Below are 16534 nucleotides of genomic sequence, written 5' to 3'. Positions count from 1 at the left end.
CATGGACTCTGTATTGATAGAATTAACGGAGTCCTTGAGCTTGAATGGGAAAAAAATACATCTTTATTTTCACTAACCACTAACCTAAATTTAGCATTTTCTTCAATTAGTAATGTAGGCAACAAACCATAGTAGTAGCAGAACCTGTGACTTTGTTACTAATGTAAATCACTGACATTTTCATATCACATGATAGTTACTGCAAATATATTAAAAAGTTGCTTATGCTCACTACTACTTTAAAATTACAATAATTATTAGACTTGCTACAAGAACTTATTAAATGTAAGTGCTAATAATTTATACCTTTAATGTTTTGATAAATTGTATTTTAGTAAAATTGGTTTCTTTGTAATCTTATGTATTTCATTTTAAGCATTTAAAAATATTATCCTCAGAAGTGGTCCATTCATCAGACTGTCAAGAGGTCTTTGGCACAGTAAAAAAGATTTTGAAGTTCCCAAGAGTAAGGACAGGAGTAGCAGAGAAGGAAGACAGTGATCCCCGTGCTATTTCTTGTAAAACTCTATGTTGCAACTTACCTTATTTATTTATGTAAAGGTCATAATTGGCAAACAAATATTTACTCTATTAGGACTCATATATATATATATATACACATATATATATGTTTTTTTTTTGAGGAAGATCAGCCCTGAGCTAACATCTGCTGCCAATCCTCCTCTTTTTTTGCTGAGGAAGACTGGCCCTGAGCTCACATTCGTGCCCATCTTCCTCTACTTTATATGTGGGATGCCTGCCACAGCATGGCTTGATGAGTGGTGCCATGTCCGCACCCGGGATCTGAACCGGTGGACCCCAGGCCGCTGACGCGGAATGTGCAAACTTAACCACTGCACCACTGGGCCAGTCCAGGACTTACATTTTTATAGCAGGCAAAATTGATTCATAGATCACAGAATTTCCTTTTCATCTTCCTTTTGTTCTTCCTCAACATCTTCTCCATCTTCCATAAGATCTTTAACACTACCACCATCATCATGACTGTTTACTGGGTTTTCAAGATACTGCATTAAATACTTTACATGTATTATATACATTAATTCCAGAGCAAGAAGTGACCATAGAGAATTATTTAGTTCAACTCTCCATTTTACATATGAAGACACTCAGGTTCAGTAGAGTTAAATTATTTGTCAGCAAGTTAGTGGAAGAGCTAACTTGCCTCAGCACAAAGAAATGTTATATACAACAGATGAGGGATTCGGCTAGGAAAAAGGGAAGTTTTTTTCTTTCATATGTAATGCCAAATGACTTTTCAAAGAGGATATATAGCAACTCTCACCTAAAACGTATCAGTGAGTCCTTTTTCCCACACACTCATCAGAACTAAATGTCCTCAATCTTGTTAATATTTGCCTGTCTGATGAGTGAAAATAGTTCTGTATCTTGTTTTGTTTTATATTTTCATGATTATTGGTGATGTTAAATATCTTTTCATATATTGTTGGGCATTTACATTTCCTCTTTTATGAATTATCTATTTGTATATTCTATATACATATATTCTCAGTATGTTATTTATCAATATACTAGGGTTTTTCCACCTTAGAGGTATTAACTCTTTTTCTTGCAACCATCCTCTCCTAGTTCATCATTTGACTTTTGACTTTCTTAGTTTTTCTGTTAAATGTTCCCTTATGAATGGAGTAAAAAAATTCATTTTTCTTTCAGCTTCTTAAGTGTGTGGCATTCCCAGGCCTGGCTGAGTCCCGCAAGGCATCCCCAACATATCTTTTAAAAAGCTTTTTTGGAGAGAGTATTTCTTCATAAGTCAGGATTAAATCTTTCTATTTACATTTACTTAATTGTGATACTAAAAAGGCTACATTCAGCCGTTCTAATAGAAGGGCTCAATGTTTCTCTGAAGGGCGTACTGATGTCTGTATCACTCACCATCAATTGACAGTTGGGTCATTAGTTCCTCAAGTTCCTTACGCTTGAGTCTAATTCCCATGTTTTCCACAAGGGTTTCCACTTTTTTGACTTTGACCCTTGGTCCTTAAGAAAGAAAGGCATGAAATAAGAATATAAGCATTGATACTTAAGAGAGAAAAAATGCTAATCATGGTCATGCAACATAAATTGCAATTAGAGGGTAAAGCACAAGGGCATAAAGAAACTATTAACATATATATCTCCCTATAATTAGATATGTCTGTTGAAAGTAGGAAAAAATTGAGAAAGATAACCATTGAGACAAAGGTAAACGCTAAACAGTATTTACCTTTATGAGGAGGGATTATATTGGTGGGAGGTTGGGGGGGAGGTCTTTCACTTTTTTTTATTGAGGTATAATTGACAGATAACATTATACTAGTTTCAGGTGTATAACATAATGGTTTAATATTTATATATATTGCAAAATGATCATCACAGTAAATCTAGTTAACATCCATTACCACACATAGTTACAATTTTTTTTCTTGTGGTGAAAACTTGTAAGATCTACTCTCTTAGTAACTTTCAATATACAATATGGTATTATTAATTATAGCCACCATGCTGTACATTACATACCTATGATTTGACTTTCAGTTCTTTATATCAGTTTTTTAAGTGGTAGAATTGGATAATTTTCTTGTAGTATTTTGTCTTTAAAAATATTTTTCTAATTAAAAATTAAAATATAATTGTTTACACAGAATTAGTATAGAAAGCGAAAATAGGATATTTTCCTCAATACCTATCCAGGGGACTCTGTTTCAGTTTTCTCTGAGAGGTCAATAGAGAAGAATAGGCAAGTCTAATGACTCATGGTTGAAACAAGCACCAATCTACGCAGTTCTAGCTAGAAAACAGCGTTAGAAACTTCCTACAGTAATATGATACTTCAACTTATATCCCAAAAGGCCAGTGCACCCAAAGAAGAATGGTTACTTATGAGTGATAACAAGGGGTCATGAAGCAAAGTTGGACCATTTAAAAGAAAATGCTAATCATAAGGATTTTATTTTTACTTGCTCTTTCACCATGCTGCTCACTCACCATTGAGGGCCTTCACACATTTTAGCAATCTATTCTTATAGACTTTGCCATTGGCTGTAATGTAAGACATAATTAAGAAGATGGGTTAGATGATGGGAAGATTAACAAAGACAGCACAAAGATAATACAACATCTATAATTTCTGAGGGAAAAAAACCTTCAGATTTGTTTAGAAGTTTATTCTTTTTACCCGCAAATAAGAATGAAACCAAAGATGAAGAAAGCTTTCACTGATGTAAATCTACCTATTGGTTGAATTGAAAACAGTCTCTATTTCCGTTTCTCCCCTTTTCCTTCCTTCTTGTACTCCCCTGATTTCCCTCTTCTCCTTGGTCATGATTTAGATTAGGCAGTGCTCCCAGGGTGACAGGATAATTTAGCCTTGATGGTGAGGGACGAATGAAAGATGTTGCCAATGTTCAGTATTAAAATGTAAGCGACAAGAACAGGATTTCTTCTTATGTGAGAATTGTATTTTCTAAACATGGTTTATTGGACATACACATATATGATTTCAGTGGTTTTCCCACACAAGCCCATAAATCCAGACTTCAAAGGATGTGCTAAATACTCACTGTGAACTGGTAGAATTTTCAGCAGCTCCTTATTCTCCTTATCAGTGAGTACTAGCCCCAGTTTCCTCAGCTCATTGTCCAGATTACTGACATCAATCTTCTCTCCTTTGGAAAGATGAGAAGTGTTAACGTAAGAACTTTAGAAATGGACGAATGATTGCAAATTGTGGAAAAGATTACCTTTGTGGCAACATCCTTAATTAGAAGAGCAAATTGACAATGCAACTTGTTAAACTATGTAGATGCAAAGGACATGTGGGTGTGTATGGATTAAGTCAGAAATAGAATTTATACTTTTAATTCAAGCAAAAGGAGAGCTTATATAATTCCAATACAAGTCAAATGCCATTATATTTCCTGAATTATGGGGTCTTTTGACACAGTAACCATATTTCCTGGCTATCCTACAAAAGCCTCACCTTGAGATTGAAAAGCATTGACCTGTATTTTGGTTGTTTAAACAATGGTGAAGTGGAAAACATTATTGGTCAAAACTCCACATAATATAGGTCTATACAGGAAAAATCCCAAATCAAACAATAAGAATATAAAACAAACATTTAACCATTAAATTTGTAGGGAGTCAACTTAGCATGTGAGTAATAGCCCAAACAGAAAACTGCTGTTTAAAAATATCTTATTTTTTTTCTATAATGCTTAGTTATAATGAATTACAGGGTCTTAATAATGAATTCCCTTTCACCACAACCTCTTACCTGTAAAAGCTTTTGCATCATCCATCACCACATTCAAATCAACCATTTCATTCTCTGTAAGAAAAGATGATTCAGGCACAGAGACCAAATCTTAGACTTATAAAAATGATACGAAAAATTAAACTAGTAATATAAAGGGTTAGAACTCAGCTGTTTTTCATAATTTTCTTTAGTAATTCTTTTAACTCAAAATAAGCAAGAAACAGAGGAAAGAAAAAGATCAAAATGTTAAAGTCAACATCCATTTAATTAATACCACTTTCTGTAAAGTATCAGTGACCCTAAACATAGAGATGAAGCAACTTTAATAGCAGTCCTTTCTAACAGGCCTCTCCCTTCCTTCAGACCCAATAAGGGAAACATATTTCAATAGACAAGATTGAATTTGAAACCTAGAAGTCACTTATTCACGTATACAGCTGACCCTTAAACTGTAACAGGATGCCATCTTTCCACGCTCTCAATTTTGCTTACATTCCCCTCCCTCCACCCCTCAGGACCATAACTATTTGAGAACAGAGATGATGCCTTATTTCTTTACACTACCAGGTAAAAATTGTTCCACTCTCTAGTTCACATAGTTCGCATATAGTTTGTGTTAGCTAAATGAGAGAATTCCAGTGGTACAGAAATAGACACACTGTTGGATTAGAAAAAATTATTCTGTCTTTTTTTTTTAATCCAGGGTTCTAAAAATACTTCAACCCTACCTTTTCCCGTAGGAAGCATTATGAGGATCCCTAGCTAATGTGGGGGCAATATCACAATTAGAAAGTAATTTATGGGGACTTTTTTCATGATAGGAAAAGGGGCCTGACAAAATGATGGATAATTACCAACATTGTTAATCCCAGGGAGAGTGAAATTTTCAACTATGAGCTAGACTGTTTTCTATGTTAAGGCCAGGTACAAGTAAGGGTAGCACAGAAGATGTTTGCTGGTAGCAGTGGCCCACCTTAGCTACACCTGCCATCACTGCTTGAGGAGGAACCCCGAATTAGGGGAGAAGAATGATTTGTTCATTTTAGGTTGGTGTGTGCTAGCTCTGCTGAAAGATGTGCTGTCTTGCTCGCTGATGGAAGCTTATTTTTCATCAGGTTTTTACTTATTTATTTTTTTGCTGAGGAAGATTCACTCTGAGCTAATAGCTGTTGCCAATCTTGCTCTTTTTGCTGAAGAAGATGTGCCCTGAGGTAACATCTGTTGTCAATCTTCCTCTTTTTTTGTATGTGAGATGCTGTCATAGCAGTCACTGATAGATGGGTAGTGCAGGTTCATGCCCAGGAACCGAATCCAGGCCACTGAAGTGGAGCATGTCAAACTTAACCACTAGGCCACTGGGGCTGGCCCCCTCAGGTTTTTAAACAGAGCCATTGACTCTGTGTTTGAATCGAAGAGCCCTCTAAAGAAGGCTGGGCTCATCTCTTAGCAATTTCTTCCTAATGAATTATCCTATTTTTGCCTCTTTGACATTTTTATCCAGCTAAATTGGTCTTAATGTGTCATTAATGAAACTTTATCTCATAAAACAAATGGTATACAGGTATACATGGAAGGTAAGGAAGGAAGATGTATGAAGCAAATATGGCAAAATGGTAACATCTGTTAATGGTAGCCAGTGGATACACAGTGTTTGTTATGTTGTTCTCTGTTTTTATGTATGTTTGAAATATTTCATAAGTATTTAAAGAGATTAAAAAATAAATTTACTTTCAGAAGTGCTCAGATAGAAGCCCTGATCTCCCTAGGTACAATGGTATCTGAAATATTTACCATCAACTGGCAGATGTTTCAGTAAGTCCTCACAATCTTCTTTCTCAAGCTGAATTCCCATGCTCTTTGTGAGGGTGTCTAGGTTATTGACATGGACTTTTTTTCCTTAGGAAAGAAGAGAATGTAAATTAGAAACAGAAGTAAGTCCAAGAAGTAGACGATGCTTGCTTTGAGTATGCATCCACCCTAAGTGAAGAGTGAAACATTGGCCATTCAAGTGAACCCAGATAATCAGGGTTGGAGTTGAGAAGAGAAAATGCTCCCTCAACACTGTGCTATAACTTTTTTTTTTTTTTTGAGGAAGATTAGCCCTTAGCTAACTGTTGCCAATCCTCCTCTTTTTGCTGAGGAAGACTGGCCCTGAGCTAACATCCCTGCCCATCTTCCTCTACTTTATACGTGGGACGCCTACCACAGCATGGCTTGATAAGCGGTGCCATGTCTGTGCCCGGGATCCGAACCAGGGAACCCCAAGCCGCTGAAGCGGAATGTGCACACTTAACCACTGTGCCATCAGGCCGGCCCCTGTGCTGTAACTTTTAATTGAAGTCATCATGGATGATAAAGAAGAATTAGACAAGTCTGATGAATTGTGATAAAGATAAGCAACCTAAATGAAATCAGAATTTCAAACTTGGTACATATTACTAACAATGACTTCCTCAAATGTAGTTATACCCAAAGAAAAATGGTAGGTTATGAGGCATAAATTCAGTATCAGTAGGCCAGTGGAATACTGGAATAGCAAGATTCTAATCAGAAGTTTTAAAAAGCAAATGCAAAGTGCAATAAATTTTAGCTGCTGTTCTCATAATTCTTACCTCTGAAAGGCTTCAAACCAGCTAGTAATCTTTTCTTATACACCTTTCCATCTCCTGTAAGATATGGTAAAATTCAAGTCAAACGAAAAAGGATAAGGAACTCTCTAATTTTATAAGGGATTTTATATGATTGACCTAGAAATTTATTCTATTTTACCCTCAAATAATAACAAAAGATAAGGACTGCTCTCAGTGTGGTCAATCTGTCCCCTAGCTGGAACACACGGCAGTAGTTGACGCCGTCTGTGCACACACGCACATGCATACACACACACACATGCGTGCTTCTTTTTCTTCTCTTCTTTAATTGCACTTTGACCCCTCTGCCTTTCTCTGTTTTTCTGAAGCCTATGCTTTAGGCCCATGAGGTATTCCAACCCTAATGGTAGAGCCTATAAAGGGATGATATTAAAAATAATTATCCCAACCAGTAATATAAAATAATATTTAAATAAGAAAAAGATTTTGTTCTTTAAACAAACTCATCTCATAAATGGAGATGAAATTCAACAGAGACAGAAAACAAGGGGCATCTGCCAGCCTAACCCATCCCCAGGTGCTATCTGTCCCCAGAGGCCTCCATCTTGTGGCAGGAATGTGTGCAGTGTTGACAGAACCCTCAGCACCTGGCATGCATCTGCAGTAGTCGCCTGTACAGTCCATCTGCTTCTTTCTGCATCTCTATCCTGCTCTCTTAGAGCCAACATCCTAAGAATGCTGCAGTTCTCATAATTGGCCCCTTGAGAGCAATCTGGGGAAATGCTAGACATAGTGAGTGGTGCAGCCTGAGGTGTATACTGGGAGAATTCATATGGGCATTGAGCATTTGCTGTCCAGGGTACTACTTCTGCCACCGGGGGCATTAGCCCCCTTGGTGATGGGCAGGCTTGCTCTTGTCTGGGGGATAACTGGGGACAGGAGCTATGAGGGGAAAGGACGTCTACATGGGAGTTCCTGGGACTGGGCAGGAGGCACAGGTGAAGCAGAGGCTGGCCTTTAGGGTTTTTGCAGGCAAGCCTATGCAGGTGTCCAGGAGGTAGAACTTTTGAGGGACTGACTGGTTGGGCCACTGTCCAAACAGAATGGATACTGACAATATAAGCACGTGGTCCTAGAGGTCCTCTGCTCTCAGGTGTTTCCCTTTTAGTTGCTGGTTGTGAAGAGATAGGAGGGCTCTGGGGGAGGGACTGAGGATGTGGGGCACGTGCAGGGGGCTACAAAATAATTTAGCTGTGTAGCTGTTAAAATATTTAGCAGGGGCTCATTGGCTGAATGGAAAAGAAAGTTTCTCACTTCCAAATTAAAACACAAGTGACAAGAACAGGGTTTCTTATGTCTGAACTGCATTTTAGGCACTGGACAATTCTCACCCAGAAGTTCACAGTACCTCATTTCCCTGAGCACCTCATATGATGGTACGTTAAATACTCACTGGAGATTGGCAGTGTTTTTGATAGTATCAACTCTTCTTTTTCAGTGAGCTTGATTCCCATGTTTCCCAGCACATTATTTAAATCACTGGCTTCAACCTTTTCTCCTTTGAATAGATGGGAATTGTTTCAGGTGACAATATTAAGAGATCTAATTATTCTAAATTATGAAAAACATAATCCAGCACAGCATTATTTCTAACTGCAGGATAAAAAGTTTAAATACATGAGCTGACTTCACTTACACAAAGTTATTGTGAAATTCAGTACCTGAAAACGTTCTTTAATCCATATAAGAAGATAACACTTCTATTCTGTGTATGAATCAATATAGCATGGAGTAATAGAGAGGCAGTATCACTACCCAATGTCTTATCATGGTATATAGAATCTACATAATTCTACAGGCAAGTAATATCTCTGTTACTACTTCATGATCTGAATTATGGGATTATGAATTATTATGACTGTTTATAGTGATCATATTTCCTGATGCAAAAACTTCACATTGAGACTCACGGTGTTCACCTATATTTTGATTGTTCAAACACTATAGAAATGAACACATTACTGGCCAAAATATTGGACAAGTTAATACTTCTTTTTGAGAGTGCCCACACTTTTCCTAAGTCTCCAATAATCTGAAGTGTTGTCAATAAAATTATCAATATATAGGAAAAAGAGCAGAGTGAACTTACTAATGATGGATGGGGAGAGTAAACTACTATTTAAAAAAATTAATTCTCTGCAAAGCATCAAGATCTCAATTTTATAACTTCTTATACAAATTCTCACCCACCTGTAAAAGCGTTTGCTGCGTCCATCAACACATCTAAGTCAACCTTTTCATCTTCTGTAAGAAAATTCAGAATTTAGACCCAGATGAAGATAACAAGACTTGAAAAATTATATAAAATTCTTAAATAAAGATAGGGTGCATGGAATCCCAATAATTTTCATGCTTTATTCTAGAGTTTTCAATCCACAAGAACATGTAATAGAAGAAAGAAAATTTAAGCTTTAAATGTATATCCATTCAATTAATATAACTTCTTTTTTTAATTTCATAAGCTGTTAGCTGTTAAAAATTTTTAGACTATTATGGTGAGTGGAGTTGTGTGTGTGTTTGAAGTCAGCTCCATCCCATGGGCCAGTTCTCCTCCTTTCAGACCTAGTTCTCTTGCACTGAGTAGAAGGCTGAGAGAGGTCAGACAGCAGTTCCCAAAGTGTGGTCCATGAACCTTTGGAGTCACCCAATACCCTTTGCCTTTTTCACTGTGTTGATGTTTGCACTGATGGTGCAAAAGCCGTGGTGGGTTAAACTGCTGGCATCTGCATGAATCAAGGCAGTGGCAACACACTGTAGCAGCAGTCATTGTGTGCTTCCCTGTACATACTTGTAGTCAAATAATGTCAATTTCACTTAAGAATGTCCTTGATAAAGCAGCAAAAGTTATTAGTTTTATTAAATGTTAATCCTTGAGGACACAGATTTTTAATATTTTGTATAGTGAAAAGAGAAGTTTGCATAAAACACGTCAGCTCCATACTAAAACATGATGATTTCTTGAGGAAAAGAACTTCTGTGATTGTTTGAGTTGCAAAGCAAACTAGCTGCTTTTTCATGGAACACCATTTTCACTGACAGGCTCAGAGTTTGGTATTTGGGAAACATCTTCTTGAAAACGAACGAGATGAATCTGTTATTTTAAGAAAACAGCTGACAGTAGATGTTTTAATGGTAGAGTTCAAGTTTTCAAACAAAAATTTGAATTTTGGAAACTTTATATCTACATCGTGACTTGATAGCTTCCCAATACTTAAACACTCTTTTGATAAGACTGGTGGTGATATTAACAAATGTGATTTTTTGATATTGAATAATGAAATGTGCCAATATTTGGAAGATCTATATAACTCAGTGAATCAATATTTTCCAAACAACCAAAGCACGATGTTACAAAATCAAGCATGGGTAAAGATGAAAGTGTAGGATAGACCAACATATTTTAATGTAAACAAGTATAAAAAGTTTATTGACATGGTTTCTGATCCCATATTGCAACTGAACTTTAAGAAGCTAGCACTTGTTTGGTTTTTGGGTAATATCAAAGAAGAATATCCACAATTATCTGAAAAGGCTATTAAAATACTCCTTCCTTTGCCAATTACATACATCTGTGTGAGACCAGATTGTCTTTATATACTTTAACCAAAACAACATATCCCAATAGATTTACTGCAGAAGCAGATATGAGAAAGCAGCTAGATATTAAAGCAATTTGTAAATATGTCAAACAATGCCCCTCTTCTCACTAAATTTTTTGTTTTATTTTGGAAAAACATAGTTATTTTAAAAAAATATGTTTTTAAACATGTAGCAGAATTTTTATTACTTTAAAATGAACTGAAAAAATTAAAATGTGTTTTAATTTCTGGTACAATTAATATTAATAGATAGATATAACCTACAAAAACAGAAAAGCTCTTGAGCATCCTCAATAAATTTTAAGAGCGTAAAGAAGTTCTGAGACCAAAAAGTTTGAGAACCATTGGGTTAGAGGGTACATACAATAATAGGCAAGATTCAGTTTACTTTTGTTGCTTAATCCAACTTCAGCATACATTTATCACTTAGCCCAGGAGTTCCTCATCCTTAAACTTCGCTAGTTCTCTTGTATTTTTGCGTTTCCCTCTAAGGGCAGACATCATTGTTCCTGTACTAAACATTCTCAGTTTCTAGTAAACATGCTGCAGAGAGAGAGTATAAATATTTGCCAAGTAAATAAAGCAATGCTAACACAATGCTGGAATATTGGTGGCACTCAATAAATACTTGTTGAATGAATTAATAAAAAAAAAGAAATGTATTTAAAATTTAGGACCTTGATTCTTCAATAATGAAGTCCTGCCCTAGTAAAAGATATTCTTCCTGGTCCTTGGGGTTCCACGTTATTATAAGGAGACTTGAAACCAGCCTCTCATGCCAGTCAAGATTCTTGGTGATCTGCATCCTAATGTTAACTACCAGGCTCAGCTGGGGGGCTCTGGTGAAGAAAGAAGAGATTACTCCCCTCCTTTTCTTCAGTCTGGGTCCTTTCAACTCAGCCCTGATACCATCTCAGTTATGCTGTTTAAAAAACAAACTGGTCAGTCTATATCCTTATGTATATATCTTTATATAATCTTTTCCTACTCTTTTTCTTTTCTCTTACTCTTATCTCTTTCTTTTATCTTTCTTCCTTATCCTACTCTTTAATTCCATTCCTGATCTCTCTAACGTGTCTTTATTTTATCTTTCTATTTTTTTTGGTATTCCTGTACTCATAGGGACAGTGAGGCATTGTTTTAACCTTGCTGGTGGTCCTCAGGGTTTGAAGGAATCTTACTTAAAGATTAATAACTAGGGAATGCATTTTCCATTGTCTGATGCCTTGTATCTAAATGTCCTGTAATTACCTCAATTCAGTTACATCTTAAACACAATTTTTCTCTTCATTCTTCTTCTTCTTCTGTCTACCCCCATCCCTCTTTTTTTGTTTTGTGTCAATCATTTAAGCTATAACCCTTTGGTTCATACTTTTAGTTTCTCCCTCTCTTTTACCTACCACATCAAATCAGTCTTTCCCATATATCACCAGTATGGTTCCCTAAATAAGACCTTATCATCTGGACCTCAGCAACAACCACTAAATTGTATCTCTGTCCCCAGTTTTTCCGTCCCCGACATGTGTTTCCTCACTGCTCTCACAGTAGACTAGTCAATGTCTACAGGTTGAAGGTGTCTTAAATGCTTACCAGTAACTGGTAGGTGGGTCTGCAGGTCCTGGATTTCATTTGCTTCGAGTCTGAACCCAGTGTTTTGTAGAACATTTCTTAGGTCACTGACAGTAACCTTTCCTCCTGAATAAAAACAAGAAAAAGTAGATAAGGAGGTCACAAAATGAAAAATGCAGCAACCCCTACCTAGAAATGAAAGCACAAAGAAATTATTTACAGCAAGTTATGTGGGAATCAGAAACAGAACAAAATCCCGTAACTAAACTTCTGGGAGAAGTTTATACTGGGGAGAAAAAAGTAAGGAAAGAGTGTGGCAACTCTGGTAAATTAGGCAAGATGACAACCAAGTCATGTTATTCCAGTCAAAAAGTGAGATTTGAAATTTGCTATAGTAACAATAAATTACCTTCTTAATGTAATTATACATTAAAAAAACTGGTTAATGAGGCAGAATAATGTGAAAACTATTGGTGTAATTTTGATCAGATCACTATAAAATATGAGGATTTACAAAGAGTCAAAGTATGCATTTCAGATGAGTTAAATAATTAAATGTAAAAAATGAAAACTTAGGAAAACAAAGATAAAATGTAAATAATTTTTTATATGCTGTCTAGATAGTAAGGGACTTTCTAAATACAAAAAGACAAGAAGAAATTACAGAAGGAATGACTGATACAATTAAAGACATAAAAATGAAAAATGTCTGTATATAAAAATACAACATAACGGGCAGAAAGTAGATTGGTGGTTGCCTAGGTCTGGGAGAGCTGCGGGGAATGAGGAGCGATTGCTAACGGGTACAGTGTTTCTTCTTGGATCGATGAAAATGTTCTAAATCAACAGTGGTGATGGTTGCACAATTCTGTCAATATATGAAAAACCATTGAATCATACACTTTAAATGGGTGAATTGTATGGTATGTGAATTATATTTCAATAAAGCCATTGTAAAAATACAATAAAATAAAAATGCAAATAACCAACTAGAAAAACATTTTCTATAGATATGAGAATGTGCTAATATCTTTAATTAATAAAGAGGTCATTCAAATTAATAGGAAAAATGCTCGGATTCCAATAGGATAATGGGCAAAAGGTCAGAACAAATAGTTAAATGATGGAAAGACATAATGATATAAAAACATTCTCAACTTCATTGATAACAAAGAAATCAAAACAATAATTAGACTCCATTTTCCCTCTATCAAATTAGCAAGGATCAAAAAATATGAAAATAATCTACTGTGGCCAGGCATAATGGTAATGGGTACTCTTCTTCACTTGTATACATCAAAGCCTTAAACATGTTAAGATCATTTGACCTAGTAATTCCAGTTGGAAGAATCTATCCAAAGAAAATGACTTTAAAGTTGGATGAAGATTTATGTACAAAGATCACAGACGTATAAGAGCAAAACATTGGAGACTACCTCCTAAATATTCAATAAGAAAAGAATGATAAAGTAAATTATAATGTAACCCAATAAAAATGATGTCTACAGGGGCTGGCCCCGTGGCCGAGTGGTTGGGTTTGCGTGCTCCGCTGCAGGCGACCCAGTGTTTCGTTGGTTCGAATCCTGGGCGTGGACATGGCACTGCTCATCAAGCTGCGCTGAGGCGGCATCCCACATGCCACAAGTAGAAGGACCCACAGCGAAGAATATACAACTATGTACTGGGGGGCTTTGGGGAGAAAAAGGAAAAAAATAAAATCTTTAAAAAACAAAAGGATGTCTACAAAGAATTTTTAAACCACATGGTGAAATTCTTATACTAAAATCTTAGGATTAAGTATAGGATACATAAAATATACAGTGAGAGTTTAATTAACAACACATACATATACACAGAAAAAAGAACAGAGAGAACTGTAATAAAAAAGGTACTATTATTTGGGATTATGGGCAATTACATTTTTTTCTGCATGCTACTTTAATTTTTTTTTTTTTTTTAAAGATTTTATTTTTTCCTTTTTCTCCCCAAAGCCCCCCGGTACATAGTTGTGTATTCTTCGTTGTGGGTTCCTCTGGTTGTGGCATGTGGGACGCTGCCTCAGCGTGGTCTGACGAGCAGTGCCATGTCCGCGCCCAGGATTCGAACCGTCGAAACACTGGGCCGCCTGCAGCGGAGCGCACGAACTTAACCACTCGGCCACGGGGCCAGCCCCTCTGCATGCTACTTTATATATTCCAGATTACAGTCATGTGCTACATAACAACATTTCGTTTGATGACGGATTGCATATATGGCAGTGGTCCTGTAAGATTAGTATCATATAGCCCAGGTGTATAGGAGGCTATACCATCTAGGTTTGTGTAAGTACTGTAGGGGAGGAAGAAATTTTCCTCTATTCTTCTAGGTTCTTCTGGCTGGTCTAAGAATTAAATTGACATGAGATAGATTAACAGGAAAAAATCCTAAAAGTTTAATAACATGTATACATGGGAGAAACCCAGAAAAACTAAGTAACTCACCAAAATGGCTGAAGCCCTCATCTTAAATACCATCCTCAGCTAAAGACAAAAGAAGATGGTGGGGGTGAGGAGAGTCAGGGCCTTCAAAGGAAAGGAAGGCAATTCACAGGTAGGCGAAAAGGAGCAAATGTCTGGAAAACAAGTGTTTGTTTGTCCACATAGAAACAGAAGAACACAGAAGAGAGCTCAACACAGAGGTTTTTCTAGGTTCCTGCCTGTTGACCACCTGGTCCATGTGATGCCAAGGTGAGAGCTCGCTTCCTGAGACAGGTTTTTTTTTAATCTGAATTCTTTTTGGTAGTTAAGGAGGAAGTAACAAGAAAAACTTTCCGGGTCTTTTGTTTCTTACAAATAATCAGTCTAAAATAATCCTCATGTTAAAAAGACATGTTTTGGGATGGCAAATTTTGTTTCCCTTCAATATACTCTGTGATGTTTGTACCAGGACAAAATCATCTAATGACACATTTTTCAGAATGTATCCCCATTGTTAAGTGACACGTGACTGTATTCTCAAATACCCAGTACATAGTAGGATATTTGTTGAATAAATGCACCATTTTTGACTATTTATATAATTATAAATTATTTATATAATCTAAAAAAATTACAACAATCTCAGATTTTATTGTCCTTATCCTTTTTTCTCACTCACCTTTGAAAGATTTCACACCTTCCCGTAATTCTTTCTCAAACACCTTTTTATCAGCTGTAAGATAAAACATTATTGATTTTCGGTGATTCATAAAAAATCAAAGTGGTTACTCTCAGAAAGGGAAAATTTAGAAATTTGTCATGACTCTTTCTCAATGAAATGAAAAGTGTTTAGAAAACTCAGTGTAGTGAATCTGTCCACTGGATTGAATACAGCTATTGTTAGTGGCACCCTACTGTGCTAAAACACACACAGCTTTTCCTTTCCCATTTTATCCTTTCTAATTTGGCTTTATCTTCTCTTTCTTCAGCTTTCCAACCCTTCTGTCCTTTCATCTTTTTCCAGCTTAGACCTTAAATTTCTCCCAAAGGTTCTTTGGTGAGAACTTATTTGTCCTATGATGGGACTTCTTAAGAGGTCTTGTTTCTTAAACCAAAATCTACATGATAAGAACAGGATTTTAAAAAATGCTAGTACTGAATCTTTAAAAAAATATTTTCAATTGACACAAAGTGTTTCAAATATTAGAATTTCTAATACAAAACCTTGAAACCAACCTTCCTGAAGTTTTCTTTAAGATGGCAAGGACTTGAGGAAACACAGTCTCTGCAGACCTGGTCCTTGTTCTCCCAGAGTTGGTATACTGCCATGCGCACAACTGATTTTCAGTAATGTTTGTTGAATTAACAAATTTTTAGACATCAGTGAAGTAAAATACGCTTAAATGCTTACCAGAAACTGGCAGAGTTTTCACCAGCTTTTTATGTTCCTTATTTGTGATCTCTATACCCATGTTTTTCAGAACATCTTTCAGGTCCTCAGTATAAATCTTCTCTCCTTTTGAAAGAGAAACATGTATATATATGAAATACCCTTCCCAGGTGCAGGAGGAAGAACACGGCATAATGAGGGCTTATTTAGCTATTTAGAATCAAGGAAGAAAGTCAGAAATTTTTCTTCTAACCTAAACGAAGAGTATCTCTTACAATGATAAGACAATATCATATATAATAAGTAAAATAGGGATTGTATAATTTCTCAGTAGTTTAGATGCTATTTGATGAGTAATATAAATAATTCAACCACTAATATAACAGCTGTATACTTTTTCTCTTTTTGTTTTCTCTTCTTCCTTCTTCTCCTCCCACTCCTCTGGGCCTCCCTGTCCCCTTCACCTTCCTCTTCTTATTTTGCCTGAATTATGGGACTAGTTTTAAAAATGACAATAAAAGCTGGCTTCCTGTAAAAATTTTCACCTTGAGTGAATTTGTATTTATGTAATTACACTGTAAGCTTGG

General features: G+C 36.1%; 1 protein-coding gene across 1 annotated transcript in view; it reads right to left on the bottom strand.

Moving 5' to 3' along the window:
* Nucleotides 1-16534, bottom strand: part of EFCAB3 (EF-hand calcium binding domain 3) — a 133443-nt gene that overhangs the window by 52636 nt on the left and 64273 nt on the right. Inside the window, exons 18-28 of the mRNA XM_044745526.2 lie at nt 15969-16073; nt 15237-15290; nt 12123-12227; nt 9124-9177; nt 8327-8431; nt 6895-6948; nt 6074-6178; nt 4301-4354; nt 3585-3689; nt 3010-3063; nt 1918-2022 (exon numbers count right to left, since the gene is read on the bottom strand). Of these exons, the coding sequence (XP_044601461.2) occupies nt 1918-2022; nt 3010-3063; nt 3585-3689; nt 4301-4354; nt 6074-6178; nt 6895-6948; nt 8327-8431; nt 9124-9177; nt 12123-12227; nt 15237-15290; nt 15969-16073 (900 nt within the window). The remainder of the gene's footprint in view (nt 1-1917; nt 2023-3009; nt 3064-3584; nt 3690-4300; nt 4355-6073; nt 6179-6894; nt 6949-8326; nt 8432-9123; nt 9178-12122; nt 12228-15236; nt 15291-15968; nt 16074-16534) is intronic.

Source organism: Equus asinus, chromosome 13 (assembly GCF_041296235.1).
Source record: "Equus asinus isolate D_3611 breed Donkey chromosome 13, EquAss-T2T_v2, whole genome shotgun sequence".
Classification (NCBI taxonomy): Eukaryota; Metazoa; Chordata; class Mammalia; order Perissodactyla; family Equidae; genus Equus; species Equus asinus.
This window is presented reverse-complemented; position numbering and strand designations above follow the sequence as displayed.